This window comes from Pongo pygmaeus, chromosome 23 (assembly GCF_028885625.2).
Source record: "Pongo pygmaeus isolate AG05252 chromosome 23, NHGRI_mPonPyg2-v2.0_pri, whole genome shotgun sequence".
NCBI lineage: Eukaryota > Metazoa > Chordata > Mammalia > Primates > Hominidae > Pongo > Pongo pygmaeus.
Window position 1 is genome coordinate 47,153,876 of NC_085931.1, and position 23,202 is coordinate 47,177,077.

Genomic DNA, 23,202 nt, shown 5'->3' on the forward strand with positions numbered 1-23,202 from the left:
AACACAGCCTGCAGCTCTCAGTCTGTATCAATCAGGCTTCTTGGTCGAGCAGAGGTACCAACTCTGTTTTCTTAGGGCAGAAAACAACATGAAATTCACTGGAATGGTACCAGAAGAACCCCACGTGTGTAGGAGGCTGGAAATTGGCTTGAAAGATAAACAGAAGCCAATACAGCGACATGGTATCGAAGGCTGTGAGCACAAGAGCCCTGCTTTATGACGAGTGATGCGGCCACAGCACTTCTCTGCCACCTGTGGACGTCATCTCTGCTGGTGCAGGACTCGGTCGCCCCCGTCTCTATTCCCCTCCTGGGCAGTCCTGCTGCTCTCACGGAGAATGGATTCTAAGCACCCTGGGCTTTGCCTCACTTGCTCCAGATTCAGGATCCCATGTGGAAGCAGCCAAATAGCCAGCCTAGGTCTTGTCCAGAAGCCCTAGATGCCAGGGTGGGGGTGGACAGAGAGTCGTCTATTCTCTTGGGCATTACATAGAAGGTGGGACCAGTCTTTCTCTATGACTCCGCATGCTGGGAAACCCCACAAAACTAGGAAGAGGCGAATAGATACCAATCAGCTCCCTCCCAGGGAACAAGTTCATTCCACCCAGAGGCCTAAAATGTTGACATGCCGTCTTTGAGTGTAGAGGGAAGGAAGCTAACTCCAATTCACAAAATGACTAAATAGAGATAAATGACTGACAGCTCAGAAAAGACCATGAGGGCTGCATGCAGGTGCTTACACAGAGTCATGAGTACTCAGCATCTCTCAAATTCTGCTGAGCTTTCTGCCTGGCCCACCTGCTCCCGCCAGGCCTGGCCTGCTGTGGAACACCTCTCAAGGACGGTTCCTGAAGAGCAATGGAGCGCACCTCACAGTCCAGGCTGCCTGGAAGGAGCTGCATCTTCAGACCAGGATCTGCATTGTTTCCTGGGTAACAGCTGAGGAATTAGCTGGAAGTTCAACATTTTAGAAGGAATAAATCTGGAGGCTCGGTGACAAAGATTTTTAGGGAAGAGGAACATAGATAGAGCTTTCAGGACAAGGGTAGAACTAAAAAAAATCTGCCCCATGTGAATGCTCATTGGAAGATGTCCGCTATCAAAAAAGACTCTTTTTTTTTTTTTGAGACTGAGTCTCACTGTATCGCCCAGGCTGGAGTGCAGTGGTGCAATTTCGGCTCACTGCAACCTCTGCCTCCCAGGTTCAAGCGATTCTCGTGCCTCAGCCTCCAAAGTAGCTGGGATTACAGGCACCCGCCACCATGTCTGGTGGCTAGTTTTTGTATTTTTAGTAGAAATAGGGTTTCACCATGTTGACCAGGCTAGTCTCCAACTCCTGACTTCAAGTGATCCACCCGCCTCGGTCTCCCAAAGTGCTGGGATTACAGGCATGAGTCACCATGCCTGGCCCAGAGGCTGTTAATAAACAAGGGAAGAAGTCACACTTTAAGGCTCAAATCTCCTCTGTTCCCCAGGGAGCCTGATATTTTCAGAATGGGCTCAGAAACCAACGTGCCTAATATGGAGCTCTATGTAACCACGCAACATGGACCCCACTCATCAAGGCTGACCACTTGGCACCCAGTGAATCTCAACCCCGGAAATGACAGCCTTAGGTCCCATGGAAATGGCCCAAAGGGGACTCAGCTCCGTATCACAGGCTGGGAGCTGCCCTTAGGATGTGATATGTTTTGAATCCATACCCAGAATTTACCCCATTTCCTGTGATAGCCAGAATTTATGGAGCAGGGCAGTAAGAGGTTAAGATGAGGGTGATAGCTCTATGGTTACCCACAATAAGCCACTTTCAAAAATTTTGTTTACAATACATGCCCCTAACTCACAGACTTTTGGGTCTGGAAGTTTCAGTATTTAAGGTTGACAAAAGTTGTTTCAGAAGAAACCATAGCTGGCTTCTCATGCTACCTGATTTAGGGATAGCAATGATGTCACTGGGTTGGATATAATCATGGATCATGTTCATCCAGGGAAGCTCATGTTGTTATTACACAGCAGGACAGTAGGAATTGAGGGATCTCCTAGGATTGCTCCTTGTAATACTCTAAAGTATTAGAGTATTAGTGTAAATGTGAATAGGAAATTTCACCAACTTACTGAGGCCAGACCATCAAGGATCTTAGATACCATGAGGATGGCTTTGCCCATAAGTAAGAGGAACATTGAGTGGAACAATTAAAGACTTGTGACGGCGGCAGCAATGGTCAGCAGTGGTTGTAGCCTTGACCGTATCTCTTTATTTTCTACAAATATATACACACAAAAATTCTGAGACAGAAGCTGCCAATGGACCAAAAGAAAAATTGACAGTGTGCTGGGGCCCTCCTCCTGTGACATAACTTCAGCATGCAGAAGGTGGAGATGCTGTGTGTGGCTCTCGTTGGAGAAGAGGCAAGTGCATTTGCCTTTTTCCTTGGGATGGCTGGGTTCATAGCAGATAAGGAGAGTTCTTTTTGTTTGTATGAGAAGAAGAGTGTGTGTGCCGTAGCAAGCGATTGACTGTATACAATGAGCACAAATTCAGGTGGCTGTTTGGCCAGAGGCTTCCCATTAGGGTTTGTGTCTCTGTTACCCATCCCCATTCCTGATACCATAGCCTCACTGATTAGTTCAAGAAGAGTCACTAACCCAAGCTATTCTGTCTACTGAGAATGTGAAACTTTAATCAGAGACACTAGGAATCAAAGTGTGTGGAGCTAAGCCAGGTGCGGGAAGAGCCCTGAAAGGGCAAACCATACTTTTCCGATGTTGGTAATGGTCTGCTCCTGTCCTTCCGAATTCTGTAGATTTTGTTCTTCCTTCCGTCCTCTGACCTGCCCTAGTTCTCATCCAATGAATCTTCTAGTTTGTTTAAGACAGCTAGATTCTGTTTCTGTTGCTTGCAACTGAAAAATTTTTCACCAATACTAGCAGTACAGTGGAATTGCATCAAATGCAGGTAGCATGATGGCATTTCAACTCTAAGTGTCAGGGCAAATGGTGGATAGATCACTGAAGTAAATTACTCAGTGCCGGAAACATTCAAAGCCTAAGCGAAATGTATGAAAAGAATTTGAATTATCGAAGAACTCATGAACAATTGACAAACAAATGAAACACATTGCTGGGGTGTTAGGCAAGTCGGTAGCCATGGCTGTTTTGACCTCATCAGGAAGAAATAGACCAACCAACCGAAGGTCAGGGAAACCTTGGCTGATGGAGAGTTACAGGGACTGAGGCAAGTGTTCTGCAGGATTCTACACAAAAAAGGACTAAGTAGGCCCTGGGTGCACTTTATGAGTCACTTAGGAGAGGTTCTAGGGTGATTTTGTGCATTCTGTATCTCTTGCCCCTGCTCCGGGCTCCAGCCAAGTGCCCACAGGCTCTATACATGGAAATACAGATAATTAATGCCCACTGGGATAAGCCCATGGGGGACAGGAGCAGTGGTTACAGGCCTCCCTCTCTCCTCCCTGTAGAGGAACATTCTGAGGACGCTCCTTGAAGACTCCTCAGGAGGTCTCCAGTCGCCCACATGGGTGACCCTATCAAGAATTTCTCCTGGCATCAGCCCTCCGTCTTTCTCTGTGTCACTCCTCCCAGTACCCCAGTCCTGCTCCTAGAATCACTTCCCAAACAAATCCTCTGCCTGGGAGCCTTGCCTAGGGCTCTCCCTTCAGGGGAACTCAGGCCACAGCAGCCTACATTAGACAGCATGAAGGCTCTGGGCTTTCGTGCTAAGAGTAATAGGAAGCCATTGAAGACATGGAAGCCGGTGTTTGAAGAAATCTATGTTCTTACGGGTCAAATTGGCCCAGTGTGGAGGATGGGCTGGGATAGTGGCAAGGGCTGTGTAACAGCGAAGACCATTCTGGAAGCTTTTGCAGGAGTCTGGGTGAAATGAGAGGGCTGACTGGATGAGGGTGTTTGCAGACTGGATGAGGGTGTTTGCAGACTGGATGAGGGTGCTTGCTGTCTGGCTATCTCTCTCTGTTCCTCTATTTCTCATGGACTTTCTCTCAACCTACACACAGGCCCCTCTGATCTTAGTCAGCCTTGTGTGATCCATGTCATTCGTGGGCCCTGGCTGCTAGATGGGGACCATGCCTGCACTTGGGCCAAGCCAGATGTCTACAAGCTTTCCCTGAGTGCCTCAGGGGCCACTGGGCACTGGGGTCGCCCAGAAATGACCGACCAGAAGAGCAAGCAGAAGGGGCCATGGAGGCCTAGTTCCCTGAGTCCCTGGAAGAAGGATCATGAGGAAGTGAAGTCAGGCGCCCAGAGCCCAGAGGAGCCCATCCATCAGCACCATAAAGGCACAGGCATAGGTCAGTGTTGCTTGAACCCAAATCTCCAGAACACAAGAGGAGAGAGCCAGGTAGACCTGAGGTATCATCTTGTCCAGCCCCTCTTTCCCAACTGATGAGGAAACTAAGGCTCAGAGAGGCAGGGTCTCTTGACTGCAGGCTGGTTCATCTCCTCAATGCACCACAAAGTTCCTTGATTGGTTCCTGGTATCTGGTTTTGCTTTTCTCTTCCTTGTTTTTTTTTTTTGGGGGGGGGTGGGGGGGCGGGCGGGGGATGGAGTCTCGCTCTGTCTCCCAGACTGGAGTGCAGTGGCGCCATCTCGGCTCACTGCAACCTCCACCTCTTGAGTTCAAGCAATCCGCCTGCCTCAGCCTCCTTAGTAGCTAAGATTACAGGCACCCACCACCATGCCCAGCTAATTTTTGTATTTTTAGTAGAGAAGGGGTTTCGCTGTGTTGTCCTGGCTGGTCTCCAACTACTGACTTCAGGTGATCCACCCGCCTCGGCCTCCCAAAGTGCCAGGATTACAGGCCTGAGCCACCGTGCCCAGCCTCCTTTTATTTTTCTTCACAAATCAATGACTTTTCCAATACAGAATTTGGAGTTTCATTGGAATGTCATCGTTCCCTCAGTGCATCCTGGCCCCAAGCAGGGCTGACATTTGTCAAGTCCTCCTGCTGTCCACTGACATCATCACCATCACCTTTACCACTGTTCAGACAAAAACTTCAGACAGGAACTTGCTCCCAAAGCGGGAAAGGAGCCAGGAGACCAAGGAATGACTCGAATAAGTCCATCTTGGTGAGTAGTTGAGTTTATTAGGACTTACACACAGGGCACTCAGCAGGATGGCTCTAGAGATCCGGCCTCCCCCAGTCTCTAAACTGCTTTTCAGTTAATTTTCTGTCTCTTTGCCTACTGTATATGAGTAATGAGGCTGTTTTTCTTGGTAGGTTCTCGCATACTCTCCAGGATGTTTGGGTTTTTAGAGACACCTGGTCCTCAGCTGGGGACAATGGCCATGGCTCATTACCTGGCCTTCAGGGTTCAAGCAGGGGACATACACCCCTAAATAACCTAAAGGGGATCCATCACACTACAACCTCCACCACCACCGCCATCATCAAGAAGCCACTGGCTGACTGAGATACACTTCCAGGAGGACAAGAGAGAGTGGATGCTGGAAAGACAGGGCAGGGGACCATCACCAGGGAAAGACCTCATTCTTGGAAGGACATCAAACCGGGGGGTAGGTCGGTAGTGGAGCCGCTGTTTCTTCTGCTGTATCCAAAAGTTCTAACTCTTCGGCTTTCTGCATTTTCAGGTCTTTCTTTTCCTGGCCTTCTCATTGCTGGTTCCTGCACACCTCCCCTCTATTCCTCCCCCCAATATATTCGTTAGTCTAAAGGAAACTTCTTCTTCCCATTCCCCACACTCTCCAGTCCCCTCTCCTCCCTTATTCCAGGCTCCAGCGTTCCTGCCTTCTGCTTGCCGCACTGCCATCTGCATTAACCCCTCCCCTGCCGTGCTCAGCTACAGAAATGCCAAAGTCACTAACACTCAGCTCCATAAACTTTACCTCACCCTCCTTATCCCTCAAATAAAATGTCTGCATTTTGTCGTGGCCTGTGTATGGCTCATCTTCCCGGCTGGCTGCGCTGGTCTGGGGTCACTGGGTATTCATGAATTCAGATGCTGATAGATCTGAGTGAGCACCATTAGATCCTCCTCCAGCTCCTGAGCCTGCCGCCTCAGCTCCTCAGCAGACACAGACTTTGCCCCCTCATTCAAGTGCTTTGCATCGTTTACAAGGTTGACCACATCCAGTACAAGGAAGATGCCTGAAGTGGTCGCACTCAGGATCCGGGCTCCTTTGCTCACTGTCCGGGTGGTACCTGCAATCATTCTCTCCGCCTGACCACCACTTCCAGCTGAGATTTGCCAAGTGGTCACAGGGAGTCGGGCACCGGCTCTGGCTTGCCTGATGGCGCGGATTTCATTCCCAATGGTTTGTGTGGCTTCGTGATAATTATTAAGAAAGGAAAGCAAGTTGGGTGTGATGTCATGCATAACTTCCTTAAATACCTTCAATCCGTCAATGCTGGTTGCAGTCAGCCTGCTGGCTTCAGCTTCTGCTGACGATGTGTATGAGTGCTCCACAATGCTGGTGGTGATCCCAGTTGCAGCAGACGCTGCTCCCAGCCCTATCCCAGCTGCAGTAAGGGCCATACTCATCCCTGCTGTAAATGGTGCCAAAACAAGGCCAGCGAGGGACATGATGCCAGAGGCAGCGCCAGTGGAGCTGGACACCACATTGGAGATGGTGCAGCCTCTGTGGACCTCTTCAATCCCGTTTGCAAGGGCACGAAGCTTTTCTATGGACTCCTGGATCTTCCTCTCGACTTGGGGAAACTCTTTCAAAAACCACTCCCTAAACTGCTTGTCTTTTTGCGGCACATCTTTGTCTTCAATAGCCGCATATGTTCTAAGCTTCTTCAGAGCTTCATAGAGAGCATCTGCCTCATCCCTGTACCAATAAAGGACAGATGATTAAGAAAGGCAGCTTACTTATCTGTAAAATGAGCTCAATAAGATCTGCTCTTCATAAATCACAGAGCTGTTACTATGAGTCAAATGGAAATAAAGCTTTAAATTTTAAATGGAAAAATTTAAAATAATTTTTCCAAGGTTAAACATGCTTTGTATATCATAGATATGCCACAGTACTTATTCCATATGGGAATAAAAAACTTAAAGTCATCTTCAGATGCTCTTTAGTGGTAGGTATTTGATAAAAATGGCTCCTCAAGCAAGAGAGGTCAACACCATCACTCCAATAGTGTGTGGAGAGGGGAAACTTTGTAGATGAACAAAGAGAAGTGGGTTCAGAGCAAAAAGACCTTCATTCAGAGGATCATAGAACAGTGAAGGATTAACTTTATTAGAAGAGAGGTCTTTCCTTGTCCTGGGGCCCTGGGAAGCGATCTCTGGGGCCCTGGAATGTCCTGCCTGGTAGGAACATCTTTGTTTCCCTGGTGGTTTGGCTACAGCACAGTATAGCAATGTGATGGGTGATGGGGTTTGGGGCTATTAAGTATCTTTTCTGCCTTCCAGAGGAACTGGGAACTAAGGGTGTTAGACCTCAGGGAGGGGCTAGGGACTCCATGTCAGCCATCAGGACAGCTTGTGATCCAGCCCCAGAAAGAGCTCTGTACATTGAGGCATAGGTTGAGAAAGACTTTCTCCTTGGCCAAACTCCAGTCAGGCTGCTCTGAGCCTTTTCTCCTCTAGGCGCTGACCTTCCATGTCCATCCCGTGCTTCCTGGGCCTGTACTGCCCCAGTTCAGCAAGAATCCCCCAAGGCAGTTAGGGAGGGTCCTCCCCACTTGCTGTCTGAGCCTTCTTGTTGTCTGATCATGGTCTTCACCCGCTCCTTACCTGCCTTTAGTTGAGCATCTTGTTAAGCCAGTTTAGCAGAAACCCCCCATTCTGGTGTCTCCTGTCAAAACTGGTCCATCTCCCACTCCTCACCCTGGTGTTGGCTGTGACTACCCCTCTCTCTTTACTGTATTTGGAGCTGGGCTCAGCCTCCCTCCCCTGTAACAACAATCCTGAATAAAGGCTTCCTTCCTGATTTAATGTGATTCACAGGAATTTTTCCTTAACTGGGTGAGCTTCCCTGGTTGGCAACACCCCATGTGTTTTGTCCCACTTTGACACAGGAGAACACAGCCTCCTGAGGACAACGAAGCTTCACGCGTGAAACCCTCCCAGACTCTGCCCTGTGTGTCTCTTCCTTAGGCTGATTTTAATCTGTGTTCTTTCCCTGTGATAAACCACAATCATGCAATAACAGTTATCAGTGAGTTACGTGAGTCTTTGTAGTGAATTATCAAACCTGAGTGGGGCTTAAGAAACACCTTCAAATCTGCAACTGGTGTCAGAAGGAAGGGTGCCTTCAGACATTGCATTTTGACTAAATCTGAGTCCTTAAGAAATCAAATAAAACCTCAGACTGGAAGAGATCACCTTGCTTGGCATGTTCTCTCTTCCAATGCCTCATGCCCTTTGATCTTCTGACTGAAGGCTACTGGGTCCAGCCACTGCCCCCTTTGACTGAAAAGTGAAAGGCTTGGCTATTAATCCTGGCTGCACACGAACTCTCAAGCCACTTTACTGCCTCCTGACCTGGCACCTCCAAGCTTCAGTGTCTCACTCTCACATGTCACCAGCCAAACTAATGCCTTAGCAGGTGACAGCTTCACCTGTGTGCGTATGCCAGTGCCATGTGCAATTTCATGGAACCTCTTATGGACTCATGAGACCTTGAAAATCATCTCTATAAATCACTAATGCTGAAAAGACCTGCATTTGGACAAGATGGTAGAGAAAGTGTTTTTCTCTTTGATTGGGGAATTGTGAGTCTCCCGAGAACCCTCCAAATTACCCAATTGGCAGACACTTGTTCCAACTCTGGAAGCTGGCCCGAAGAAATACTTCCTCTACTCTATGTAGAAGAGAAGAGGGTCCCAAATGGCAGTTCAGAACGCCCCAGTTCCCAGGCATGGTGTCGGGGAAACAGTCACCCATGGCCCACTCTGCCCGTCAGTGATGGGATCAAATCGGGGAGGGAAGAAATATCCCTCTCCCACTACGGGTCCTCTGTAAGTCCATAGCCACATTACATTTCATGCTCTCAGTGCCTCCCTCTTCTCACCCTACTCCCAGCCTTGGTGCCCGAGCCTTCCTGCTGCTCCTCCAACCCAGGCCCACCCCTGCCCCATCCTGACCCCTGGCTCTGCCCCTGAAACGTCTCTCTGGGTCTTTGGATGGCATCATGCTACTTGGTTCCCCATCTTTGACCTGCTGTTCATTCTGAGGCTTTAACCACACTCCCATCTGATTGAACTACTATTAGCATTGGACAGAAGGCAGGTCCCAGTCTCTAAGACATAAAACAACAGCCCCAGAGCTGTGCAGGGACAGAGCCAAGATCCACCCCAGCTCTGTCCAACTCCATTCCAGCCTCTCTGTGTCCTGGGTCAGCAGGAGGATCCTGCTGTGTTTGTGCAGTTCCTCAGAGGTGGAAGAAAAGGGCCCCAGACAGCATCTCCAGGAACACACATTGATCAGGTCAAGATTTTTCTGGCTTTTTTCAAAGAAAGTCCTGCTGGGCGTCCATCTCTAAGAAAAACACTTGGTCGGGCGCAGTGGCTCATGCCTGTAATCCCAGCACCTTGGGACGCCGAGGCGGGAGGATCACGAGGTCAGGAGATCAAGACCATCCTGGCTAACACGATGAAACCCCGTCTGTACTAAAAATACACAACAAAATTAGCCGGGTGTGGTGGCCAGTGCCTGCAGTCCCAGCTACTCGGGAGGCTGAGGCAGGAGAATGGCGTGAAACCGGGAGGCAGAGCTTGCCGTGAGCCGAGATCACGCCACTGCACTCCAGCCTGGGCGACAAGCAAGACTCCGTCTCAAAAAAAAAAAGAAAAAGAAAAAGAAAAACACTTTTGGTCCTGGTCTGTCCCCAGCAATCTTTTTAAAAGGTAACATTAACTGAGCACCTACCATGTGTCAGTCATTATGCTAAATACTTTACATGCATCAGCTTATTTTTCTCACAATAAAGCTCAATGGATGAAGAAAGGAAAGCAGAAAGTAGTCAAGTAGCTTGCAAAGCTCTCATCACCAGTAGATGGCAGAACTGACTCTGCCCTTGTGGGCTTCCTCTCCCCTCAGCCTGAGGTCACTCACTGCCAGCGAAGGACTTGGAGGAAATATTCCTCCTGGACTGCTGAGAGGGACATTCTCAAGTTCAGCAGAAGGGGCTGCCTGGAGGAGGTGTGCCTGCCAGAGAAAACTAGCCCAGGGGAGATCAGGATGGCATAGCCGGGGTGCCCCATGGAGGTAACCCCATGGAGGTTACCTGGGCAATTCAGCCACAGCCACGAATCTCTTCCAGGCTTCATTGTTAGTCAGCAGGATTTGCAGATGCACTGGGCTGATTCTCTCCCGGAAGTATTCGATGACTTCTTCAGTAAAGCGTTTCTTTTCTAGTTGGAAACAAAAAGCATAAGATTGGAAGAAAGTGTGCTACAGCCTAAATGGCATTGAGTATAAGGTGGTTCGATGTTAATCCTCTTGAACCAGCTGTCACATGGGGTATTTTTGATGGAGGCATCAGTGCTATAGACTGAGTTGTGTGCCCTCCAAATTCATATATTGAGACCCTAAACCCCAGTAACTATATTTGGAGATTGAGCCTTTAAGGAAGTCATTAATTTAAAGAGGGTTGTAAGGGTAGGGCCCTAATCCTATAGGACTGGTGTCTAGTTAAAACAAAAAAAGAGACAGAAGATCTCTCTCTCTCTCTCTCCCCCCCACCCTGCCCCCCCACCCCGCTGTCTCTCTTGCCTTCTAGCCCTCTCTTCCTGTCTCTCTTTCTCTCTCTCTCTCTCACACACACACACACACACACACACACACCTCACACTGGGAAGGTCATGTGAGGACACAGCCCTGAGGCAGCCTCTGCAAGCCAGGAGCAAAGCCCTCCCCAGACATCAACCCTGCTGGCACCTTCACCTTGGATTTCTTGCCTCCAGAACTGTGAGAAAATACATCAGTTGTTGAAGCCACCCAGCTTGTGGCATTTTACTAAGGCATCCCGAGAAGAGTGATTCACCAGGGAAGTGCCACGGTGCTTTGTGGAGCAACCGATCTATTTCAGCTGAAAATCATCAGAAAGTGAGCTTTCCACCATGTTTTCTCCCCATGTACGGGAAATATTCCAGTGATCGCTTCCTTCTGCCATGTGCCTCTTGTCAAACACTTTACACCAGTGTCTTCAAAATCTGAGTTTCGACCCATCAGTGGGTTATGAAAATAGTTCATTTTGTCAAGAGCAGGATTTTAAAAAGAAAAGAGTGTTGAAAATATCAGAGTGTATTGAACATAGCAAGAGTGAGTATTCTTTTGTAAGATATTTGAAATATATATATATATACACCCTTATGTAAATTCCTGGGATCTAGATGTGTTTAGGATGGCAACATTTTCAATCTGTGTCGATATGACACAGGGTGCATATGCTGTATCACTGACCACTCCCAGACTGGTCAACGCTACAAATGTTTCAACCTTGTAATCAAAGGTACAAATGTTTCAACAGAGAAACCAGTGAATATTCACCTTAAATGGGATACATAATATTATCAGTACAATGCATCATAGTACACAGCAGGGTTACTGCCCAGATGACTTGCCCAAAAAATATGCGGTTTGCAGGGATTTGGGAATTATGGAACTGCAGAGAAGGGACTGGGAAGCAGTATGTATTTACGTATGCACTGGGACATGAGGTAAAATCGTTTCCTGCCGTGGACACACTTGCAAGGCCTCATTCTCATTTCACAGAAGGAGAAAATGAGACCCATACGGTGAGAGACACCCCCCAACCCAGCAAGCAGGAAGCACAGGATTTGACTCCAAGGCCAGCGTTCCCTTGCCATTACTTTGAAGACTCCATATATTTTGAAAATGCCTGTGGTTTCTGCATTCTCCCCTGTAGTATACCTGTGGGATTTTAAACATTTTATTGAAAAAGAATATTTCAACCCCACACCATTGAATAAACTACCATGCACAGAGGATTCCTCCTGCTGCTCATGGGCACTCTCAGACGGGCAGTGGAGGGGGTTCTTTAGGCGGGCAGGGGAGCGGGACCCTCAGCACTGATCCTTGTGGCCCTTCTGTGTTACCTCTGTCCCCTGCAGGCTGGTCTCAGGGGACACGGCTCCCCACTGTCACTTCTGAACCCAGCTGGCCCTGTTATTAAACCACAGATCATCTTGTTTCGGAGAGAGAGTTTCTTCCTTGGGCCCCCCCGCCCAGCCTTTCCGAAGGATTCTGGGGTTGGCTGGTAGGTCCCGGCTTCTAACCTTCCCTGCCCTCTCGTCATCTTGGACAGGACTCAGCACAGCCCAGTTTGCTGTCCAGGGCGGCTCCTGAGCAGATGTGACTTGGTTGCCAAGGCAACTTAGTGAGGGGAGAAAACAGGCCTTAGGGAAATGAACACAGTGCTGACTTGGATGAGGGGTATTTTGCTTTTATTTTTTCCTCCTTCACTGAAAGGATGAAGGAAACCAGGGTTGGATGGAGGGAACCTCCAGCACTAGATCTGTGTATGTATTGCTGGGGTGGGAGTACCAGGCTGTTAAAGCAAACTTAAAATGAACACCTGGGCAAACAAAAGCAAACAGACCTTCAGAATGGCTGTAACACCCCTTAAACTGCCAACTATGGGAAACTTAACTGGAGTCGTTTCAGATGGGTGCTTACGTTAGACACAAACAAAACTTAACTTCGGCCAGTCATGAGCAGCCAGCTGACAGATGGGTACACGACTAGGAATTTTCCAACAAGTAAACCAAAAAACGTAATTTGACAACTGCAACAAATCAAATAATGTCCTTATTCCACTTCCATATTCACCCTATAAATACCCGCCTCTGACACTTTTCCATCATAACATGAAATGTCTTTCATTTTGATGTTTCCCACTTCATGACTTGCTTCTTCCTCAAATAAAGTCTTCAAAATTCGATTGCACCTCAGATTTTTCTTTGACAAGGGGTATTTGAGATCATGGGAATGAGGCCCTGCCTGAGGCAGTCATCCCTGGTAAGCAGGTGCTTGTGATGGGCTGTGCAGGGCAGGTGCCCTGGGGGACAAAAAGGGGCTTCCACCTGGAATCAATAGTGGCAGGTAAAGGGGATGGGAACCAACTCTTAGGGAGGCCCTACTGTGTGGCAGGCACCGGCTGGGCCAGGTACCCATGTACTATTTGATCCTCATGACCACATGGGGAAATATTATACTCGCATTCCAGGTGAGGAGAGGTAAGAAGCTCCAGGTGACATAGAGAAGACGTGGCAAAGGCCAGAATGAGGCCCAGTTCAGTGGGATGCTGAGTCACTCTTTTCACATGGCCACTCAGAGCAGAGGGGCTGGTGCAGGGCAAGAGCTGGAGGGAGGGGACTGGCCTCTGCTGGAAATGCCCCAGGGTCAACTGGGAGCAGAGTGGGAGTTCAGAGGTCGGGGCTGCTGGTCAACCTCCTCTCTCAGCCCTCCGCATCTCCTGGCCCCTGCTCTCCCTCTACTCCCCGACCCTGCTGTTTCCACTTCCCCAAGGCTGTGGTGCCCCATTTGAGTCGTTTGCTAGGTGCCAGGGCAGGGAGGAAGTGGGCACCTGGGTCATGTCCCCCTGAGGAGAGGTCAGGACACTGATGCCCCCACAGATCCCTGGGTCGGGGGACTCCATGTGGCCTCTTTTGGGGCTCAGGGAAGACTCATCGTCCTCCTTGTCCATCCGGGTTCCTCTGCGGCTCACTGAGTTGTGGAAGCGCCACCCTCCATTCTAGGTGTGGGTAGGAACCAGCCAGGGAAGAGGAAGAAGCAAGCCTACCTGAGTCCATGGTGCCAGCAGCCAGGTCACTGAGAGACTTTCCTTGGAGCTCTCCAGTCACTGACCAGACTGGAAGGGTTTGTTTTTTTTTCTTAACCCTTGAGGAGGAGAAAGCAAATTGTGGGACTGAATGTGAGCCACCCGTGGACAGAGGGAGGTTGGAGGGGCTGGATCTCTGCAATCCCTTTGCATGTCAGCAAATGCCAAGACCAACCTAGCCCAGTGTTTTTTATCTCCTGGGCCCCAGCCAGCTGGTATTTAGAGAAATTCTACTTGCTCCAGCTCCCTGTGCTCTCACTCTCACACCAAGGCAGGGTCCTTTTGTCCTGTAGGGGTATGAAGAGAAGATAATCAGAGGAAGGGATGGACATCTGATAATCACAGAAACTACAGAGTCTATACACCGAAATAGAGATGGGAAGGAACGTTCTGACAATGACCTGGACCTGGCAACATGTGTGATAACTAATTGATAACAGCCAGTGTGTATTGAGTGTCTGTGATCTGCAGGGCTCCTTATATGTGTCTCATTCGATGATCACACACAGGCCAGGAGATGGGTGCAACTGTGGCTCCCATTTTGAAACAGAAGAAACCTCAAATGTTAAGTAACCTTGCCATGTTTTCACAATAGGTGTAGAGCCAGGACTTCTGATTCAAATCCCATGTCTTCAATGACTGGGCTCTACTCCCTTAAATATATAAAAATATTGACTCATGCATACATGCTTATTGTAAATGACTCCTCATTCCAAATCTTTGTCTTGCACTCTGTGCCCAAGTGTCTGTCTTGGTGAATTCACTGGTGCTGTGCTGGACACCCTTTGTCCCCCTTGCTTCTACCTTTATGTCCTGGCTGCAAGTGATGCTTCTGCCTCAGCTTCCCAAGTAGTTGTTCCTACAGGTACATACCACCACGCTAGGCACATTAAAAAAAATTTTTTTTAGAAGTGTGGATCTCGCTTTGTTGCCCAGAGCTGGTCTCCAACTCTTGGTTTCAAGCAATCCTCCTGCCTGAGCCCCCCAAAGTCCTGCGATTGCAGGCATCAGCCACTAGAACCAGCCTAAATAAATGCTGATCTTTATACAGAGGAACATTCTTCACATTCTGCTTGTGATGATCTTGCCTTGGGAAATGAGAAAAAAGAAAGCAAATGTTGATTATGTTTAGGCATTGTTCTAAGAAGGTAGAAGAACATTTATTGACTATCCCTTCTGAGATCTGACTACAGTGTTAGTCAAGGCACTTATAGGTATAATAACAGCCAATGAGAAATAGGGATGAACATTTGTGGACTCGACTTTGTACCACTAATTGCTCTAAGATGTTATAAATAATAACTCACAGTCCTCTTCCAAGAACCTATTAAGTGAGTACCATTTGCATTTCCATTTCCAGATAAGAAAACTGAAACAGATGTTCAGCGACTTGCCCAAGCTCAGAAATCTACTAAGGGGTAAAGACTGGGTTCCCACCCAACCAGACGGACTCAAGAACACACACACTGCCTCTGCACCCTCTGTTGCCAATGAAAATTTGAATGGACTGGTTGTGGTGGCTCACGCCTTAATCCCAGCAATTTGGGAGACTGAGACGGGTGGATCACGAGGTCAGGAGATCAAGACCATGCTGGCCAACATAGTGAAACCCTGTCTCTACTAAAAATGCACACACGCACACACACACACACACACAAATTAGCTGGGTGTGGTGGTGTGTGCCTGTAATCCCAGTTACCCGGGAGGCTGAGGCAGGAGAATCGCTTGAACCCAGGAGGCAGAAGTTGCAGTGAGCCGAGACCACGTCACTGCACTCCACCCTGGTGACAGAGGGGGACTCCATCTCAAAAAATATATATATATGAAAATTTGAATGAGGAAAACAGGAGATCAGAGACATCAACAGATATTTGGAAGACAGAACTGGCTGAAGAAGTGACAACTGAATAGAGAGGGGTAAAGTGATCTGCAACCCACAGCAAAACCAAGAGCACATTCAGCCAAGAATTGCCTGCTAAGCAGAGCCTCAGAGAGGGGAGAAGTTCACCAGCCCCATGGCCCATACAGGATTCACAGTAGCCTTGAGTCTACACCGATGGAAAAAATTAGAGAGTTCATGACTGCATCTAAAGGCCCCAGAAATAATATCTTTGTATCCTGATGCCAAGGGGTTCTCATTTCATCACTCTACAGGGAAGACTGCCCATGGACCTGCCCCCTTCTTTAATATGAATAGATCTAGGAATAGATATAGCAGAAAGACAACAAATGGGGAAAAGATCAAGATCACAAGTAAAAAACGAGTCCAGAAGGAATGGATAATTTTGAAAATAGAAAATAATTTTTAAAAACTCAAATCCATGTCCTCAGGGACATAAAAATGTTTTATTCATAAATGAGAACATTATGTACTGAAAAGGAACAAAGATAATGGAACAAAAAAGATTTCTTGAGAATTAAAAGGTGATTGAGAAAATAAACAACTCTAGTGCAAGATTCGAAAAGATATACAAGGAAGCTTTCCAGAAAATAAACTAAAAAGATGACAGAAAAAGAAAAAAACAAAAACAAAAACAGAGCTAGATATAGAATAAGAAAGTTACCATACATAATAATAACATAGAAACCTACTTGAGTCTGGGCATGATGGCTCATGCCTGTAACCCCATACTTTGGGGGGTTAAGGCAGGAGAATTCTTTGAGTCCAGGAGTTCTAGACCAGTATGGGCCACATAGTGACACCTCCATCATTACAAAGAATACAAAAATGAACTAGGTGTGGTGATGCACGCCTCTAGTCCCAAATACTCTGGAGGCCAACTGGGGAGACTGTCTTGAGCCCAAGAGGTCACAGAGCGAGACCCTGTCTCCGTTAAAAGAAAAAAAAGTAAAGAACAGAAAAGAAAGCTACTTGAGAATGAGCTGTGGGGGCTGAGAGGAGGAAGAATCTGAGCGTGTGTGTGTATGTGTGTGCACACACTCATGGAGAGGGGATAAGGAAAACAAGAGAGAAAAAGACATGAAAGAGAAAAATCAACCCAGGGAGAAGGAAATGCAAGGATCACAGCTGGGCATGCAGCAGGCCTAGAGAGCAACCCGTCCAGGATGGAATAAGAAGGAAAGGGCTCTGTAGGGAAAGGGGACTTGATAGAACACTATATATAATTCACAGTTTGAGAAAAACTGAGGAAATCATGAAGGCAAACAGTACAAGAGGGGCAAAAAAACAAAGGCAATTAGAAACATCAGGAAAAACTAAAGCCATGCAGCAAAACATGTGCAACCATATTGTACAACTCAGCTCGACAGTAAACAAGACTTAAAACATCACTGAAATGTAAACGCTTGTTTGACTTTTAACTTTTAGAACAAAACAGAATATTTACATATGAGAACTAAATCTACTTGTTACCAGTCAGTATAATTAATGTACCGTGGTAAAGGTGAGAGGTGAAACACTGAAGGAAGGAGGGGGAAGATTAATATGGCCATTTTGTAAAGTGGAGAGTCAAAAAATACTGGCTACAGTTCAGGGCATAAGAAATAAGGTTAAATAAACTCATGTTTAGTTCTCACAACAACCATCCTACATAGGCACTGTTATCATCTTAATATTTCTGATGGGAAAACTAAAGCTTGGAGAAGTTAAGTAATTCACCTAGAGCCCCTAGCTAGTGACAGCCAGAAGCCAAACTCAAGTGTCCAATCTCCAGAGCATGCACTCTCACTCTATTTCATCTCCTAGCATAAGAATATTATGTAAAGAAAATGATTTACTACCTAAAGAAAAGCTGGCCAGGAACACTGGCTCACATCTGTAATCCCAGCACTTTAGGAGGCTGAGGTGGGTGGATCACCTGAGGTTGGGAGTTCGACAGCAGCCTGACCAACATGGAGAAACTCTATCTCTACTAAAAAAATGAAAAAATTTGCCGGGCGTGGTGGCGCATGCCTGTTATCTCAGCTACTCAGGAGGCTGAGGCAGGAGAATCGCTTCAACCCAGGAGGTGGAGTTTGCAGTGAGTCGAGATAGCTACATTGCACTCCAGCCTGGGCAACAAGAGTGAAATTCTGTCTCAAAAAAAAAAAAAAAAAGGAAAATCTGAACATCAAAATTAATTGCTTTTAATTGGGGATGGGAGTGAATGGAGCCTTCTTTATTAAATGATTTCTCTGAACTGTATACACTTATTAATTGATTTTTTAAAAATTTTAACGAAACAGAAGTTACTTTATAGTAGCTAGTAACTGCTAACCTCAATAATGGTTTGGGTTGTGGTGCCACCACCTTAAAGTTGATGGAGAAGTGTGAGCAAGTGCCAAAGAGAAATACACCTGCTTTCTGATGTGACAAATGTCAGCTTCAGAGAAACCTCAGTGGCTGGAGTAACCAAGCTGCTAAGAAAAGAAGGGATGTTGATATTTTATGTTAAACTATTAACATTAATAGCATAATCAGATTGAACTCCTATCTTGACTAGGTATAATTTCTAGTGGCACCTTGCCACTCAAGATACGGGCCTCTTTTCCACCCAAAGGAGCCAAGACGTCTTGTGGGGAACCAAATTCCCCGGACTGTGATATGTGTTACCCCAGAAAGCAAGGATGCTTCCATAGATGTTCAGAGCGGTGTTCAAAGGGATGCCCACTGGTCAGTCCTAAGCGCTGTGAACCTGGAAAATCTGAGACAGGTGTCAGTTAATTTAGAAAGTTTATTTTGCCAAGGTTGAGGATGCATGCCTGTGACACAGCCTCAGGAAGTCCTGACGACATGTGCCCAAGGTGGTTGGGGTGTAGCTTGATTTTATACACTTAGGGAGCATGAGACATCAATCAAGTACACTTGAGAAATGCATCGGTTTGGTCCAGAAAGGCGGGACAACTCAAAGTGGGGGTTTCCAGGCTACAGGTAAATTGAAACGTTTTCTGGTTGACAATTGGTTGAGTTTGTCTAAAGACCGGAGATCAATAGGAAGGAATGTTTGAGTTGCGATAAGAGGTTGTGGAGACCAAAGTTTTATCCTGCAGATGAAGCTTTCAGCTAGCAGGCTTCACAGAGAAACAGGCTGTAAAATGTTTCTTATTAGACAAAGCCTGTGTTGATATTAAAGCCAGAGAGGCACAATGAAGCATGTCTGACCCCCAGTTCCCTTCACGGCCTGAACCAGTCTTTCAGGTTAAATTTTAAGAGCCCTGGCTGAGGAGGAAGTCCATTTAAATGTGGGGGAGGCTGAGAATTTTACTTTTGGTTTATGCCACTTATATTCAATAGTAATAATTGATAGTGATTATTATGATCATGTTTACTTGGTCTGAGATGAGTCTGTGAAAGGCCTTAGGTTGATACTAACATTCAAGTGAGAACATTTGAGAAAAGTATACAGAAAAGACTAAAATAAGGTACTTGAAATGCAAAGATGATCGTAACAGGGAATGTTTAATTGTTAGTTGGTTTTAACAAGAAGAGCATCTTAATATAAATGGATATTTTTCCTTCTATTTATTTATGTTCCTGTTCGTAAGTATCGAAAATGAAGGAAGAGTCGCCACAGAGTTTGGAAGCTGACCTGGACTCCCGGAGGGGCAGCGTTATTCTCCTATGGACAGAAATAATGTCACAGAATAGTAACCACACACAAGGTGACTCTGAGACTGTGAGCAAATGAGACAGAGCAATTAGACTTCATAATACCGTCTAAGTACAGACAGAAACTGAGTCTCTGCTCCACCCACAAAATACCAAACACGCCCTCTTCTGGCTAAACAGAATGCCTGTTTTTTCTTTACCAAGTCAACTCTATCCTCTTCCTGGTCTTCCTCTCTCTAGATGAGATTTGCTGAGATACCCACTGGTAGACTTGCCCCCCACCTTCTGCAACACCCAATCCAGAGTGGGCTCCGTTTCATAGGCCCTCCTGCCAATCACCAAGCCAGAGCCCAGATACTCTAACAGGTTCCTTCTCGCACCCCTTATGGAGGTGCCGATGGACCTCCACGTGTGTCCCCCTCACTGAGAAGAATGAACTCAACTGATTCAACCACCTCCAGGAGTGACCTGGTAGCCCCAGGCTGGAAACATTGACTCTAGAGATTTCCATGGTTTCTGTAGTGAGGAGGCAACGACAAACCCAGGCAGCTGTGAGGTGGCCCTGTCAGGCCCCTCAAAGGTAAGGGTTGGCTCCAAGCAGGCCCCTATCTCTTTCTTCTTTACTGCGGCTCTGGCTGCATCTGTTTCAGCTGCTCCCAGGCACATCCATTCCAGCTGCTGGTCTTTGCTCCCAGACTTTATGTTAACAACGCAGTGGTTCCCGGGACCCCCTGATGCGTTTTCATCCTCAAGGTCATGTGTAGAAGCACCCTCATCGAAAGCCTCTCACCTCCCTCTTCCTATTTCCTGCCTCTGTCTTAGAGATCTTGCATCCAGGTGTCTATCATCTGGGGCCCCCATAGAACCATGGTGACAATGAGGTCAATAGAGGCACTAGGGGAGTGTGCTGAGGGATTTCTGGGTGCTTCTTGCGTAAGGGACAAGGGTGATAGAAGGAGGGCTCCCCTTCCCCTTCTTCCTGCTTTGTTCAGTGTGTGACCCCCTAGGTCAGGGCAGCTGTCTCAACATCATGAGCCATAAGGACCAGGAGCCAGCACAGAGCAGAGGAGCAGGAGGGCAGTGAGAGCTGGGGCCTCATACCACACCCGACACTTGTGATGAGCTGCACCCAGGGTCTCGTCCTCCTTAGGCATTGTTGGCCTGGCTCAGAATCTTGTCTGGGGCATCCGCTGAGGGTTGAAGCTGGATACTTCCCCTCGAGCTCAACTAGGACACAGCGTGTCCTCCCTGGTCATGCCTGCAGTTTGGTCAATTCCCGGAAAGGGACTTTAGTTCCTGGAGGAGGCCCAGACAGGGAGCCCTCCTTCCTGCCTCAGCTCTGAGCCAAGCTCTCCAGATGCAGAGGACAGAAACTCTCAGCAAAGCAGCTCCTTGCAACTGGCTGTGGGTCCTCCTCCTTAGGCAGGGAGAGAGGGAGAGAAGGGTGAAGACACTGTGCTCCTCCTGAGGAATCTTTATTTTTATTTTCAATATATATATTTTTTTTGCTCTGTCACCCAGGCTGGAATGCAGTGGCACCATCATAACTCACTGTACTGTTGACCTTCTAGGATCAATCGATCCTCCTGCCTCAGCCTTCTGAGTAGTGGGAACTACAAGTGTATCACTATGTCAGTCAGTCAATCTTTTTATTTTCATTTTTGCAGAGATGGGGTCATGCTATGCTGCCCAGGCTTGTCCTGAACTCCTGGGTTCAAGGGATCCTCCTGCATTAGCCTCGACAGCACGGGAATTACAGGCCTGAGCCACAATACCCAGGTCTCCTGAGGAATCTTTAATGACCTGCCAGGGTCAAATTCAACCCCTTAACTGGGCACACGGGCTCCTACCTTCTTCACTGCTCCCTGCCCGCACAGTCACCTTGGGTCCAGGTACCCACTGACGCCCTGCTTCCCTGCCTCCCAGAGCCCATCTACTCCCCCCACCCCCATTCCCAGCCTCAGACCTTTGCTCAGGCTGCTCCCTCCCCTTGGAATGCCTACCATGTGCAAGTCACCCATCCTCAGAGGCTCAGCCAAAGCTGCCTTGACCCTGCGGCGTCCCCCAGCCCTCCCCAGGCTCCCTGAGCACTCTGCTTTCTGGGGGCAGCTCTACCTCTGTGTGGCTCTTTGGGCCTCTGTCTCCCCATTAAACACTGAGCATCCAGCAGGGACCCTGTTGTGTTCCCGGCTGCATCCCCTATGACTGACCCAGGTGCCCTCTGCCCTCCCCGGCACAGCCTGGCTGAAATCCGAGGTGTGGGAGGCATTACTTGGACTAAAAGCAACCAGCCTCTGGACAACATGGCCCAGCCTCAGTTTCACTTTCAGTTGAGGAATTGAATGTTTTTCCTTTCTATCTAGATGCTCATCTCTTTTTGGGGAAGAACAAATAAGACCGTGACTCTGATTTCATGTACTTTTGGTGGCTCTATCAGGTTTCTGAGTTTCCATTTATTTTCTCCCGTGTCCTCCCCAGTCTTATTATTTTTGTACAAGGAGAAAGAGAAAAAGAAATTTCTAAAAACATGCAAGCCACTTAACCTCTGAATCATAGCCATGGTTCCCGAGCCTCCCCTCCCCCACGGCAATGGCCCAGGCCTGCATCTGGGCCCAGCTCCCTCCAGGCCCAGGACACGCTTATGCAGCAACCAACTACTGCCAGGGACTTTTACGGGAAAGAGGTCATTTCCTTCCTGCACTGGTTGTGCCTCAGAATACACACAAAAAGTCTTGTTCTTCTTTGTCTGTAGTAGGTACCCATGAAACAGGTCCTACATTTAAAAAAAGAAGAAACAAATTCTTCTCCAAAAATAAGTAAATCAATCCCAAAGGGATCTAAGTGTACCCCAGAAAGAAAAAAATTATACTAGAAGAAATGTTAAAAATAATGTTGAGTTGGGAAGACCTTTCGAATCAAAACTCAATTCCCAGAAGCCTTAAAGGGAAAATTGAATAGAGTTTTACCTCTTACAAATTAAAAATTAGAAAGAACATCATTCAAGAGCCAGAATAAAATGAAAGAATAGGAAGCACGGTTTGCAATACTTAAAGTAGACAAAGGTAACTGTCCACAATCCACAAGAGGTGCTCAAATCAACATGAAAAGACTGAAATCAAGTTTTTAAAAAAATAGCCAGACGTGGTGGCTCACACCTGTAATCCCAGCACTTTGGCAGGCCAAGGCGGGTGGATCACCTGATGTCGGGAGTTCGACACCAGCCTGACCGCCCCTGCTTTGTTCAGTCAACCCTGACTCTACTAAAAATACCAAAATTCGCCGGGTGTGGAGGCACGCGCCTGTAGTCCCAGCTACTTGGGACGCTGAGACAGGAGAATTGCTTGAACCCCGGAGACGTGACCTCGGTCAGTTACCTAACCTCTCTGAGCTCATCTACGAAAGGTGAATGACCCTTCTCTTATAGAGCTGTTGTGGAGATGGGGAAGGTCAGACCACCCCCAACTTACCAAGGAAGCTTCCCTTGAAAGAGTGTGAGCAAGATCCAGCTGTTCTGAGCTGTGTGGATCCCACCTCCAGCTGTGCATCTGCCTAATAACCAGACACTTTCTGCAGGCTCTGAGATATACCCCGGAACCCAAAATGGAAAGCGAAAGTTACAACTTGGCAGCAGCTCCTGATCAAACATATAAAACAAGATGCTTCCCGGCCCCACCCTTGGTCCTGTCCCATCCTTGGTCCAGCAGCACCCTTGGTCCCACCCTCCTGCTGATCCAAGAGCAGCCCCAGACCTGCCATCCACGTCCTTCTTGGCCAACTCACCTGCCTCCTATACTTAGGGTTGGGGGTTTGCTGTGTTTTCAGGAAGAAAGACCTGCCAC

The 23,202-nt window shown here is 47.6% G+C and overlaps 1 protein-coding gene across 2 annotated transcripts; it reads right to left on the minus strand.

The window, feature by feature from the left end:
* Positions 1-4,759: 4,759 nt before the first annotated feature.
* LOC129023469 (apolipoprotein L3) lies at positions 4,760-22,951 on the minus strand. 2 transcript variants are annotated; one of them, XM_054470197.2, is made up of 4 exons: positions 22,831-22,951; positions 13,777-14,102; positions 10,237-10,363; positions 4,760-6,831 (listed from the first exon to the last, which is right to left on the minus strand). In XM_054470197.2, the coding sequence occupies exons 2-4, from the start codon at positions 13,784-13,786 to the stop codon at positions 5,985-5,987; spliced, it is 984 nt and encodes a 327-aa protein (XP_054326172.2). In that variant the 5' UTR covers positions 13,787-14,102; positions 22,831-22,951; the 3' UTR covers positions 4,760-5,984. The 2 variants fall into 2 exon arrangements, with proteins under 2 accessions (XP_054326172.2, XP_054326173.2); XM_054470198.2 differs by having other exon boundaries at positions 13,777-13,874; positions 22,831-22,890.
* Between the last annotated feature and the right edge of the window lie 251 nt (positions 22,952-23,202).

What these genes read in the sequence shown, in the direction of transcription:
- LOC129023469 (XM_054470197.2), bottom strand. An exon ending in GCTGTGGCTGAATTGCCCAG is followed by an intron (nt 6,832 to 10,236) that starts GTAACCTCCATG and finishes TTATTGGTACAG; the next exon opens with GGATGAGGCAGATGCTCTCT.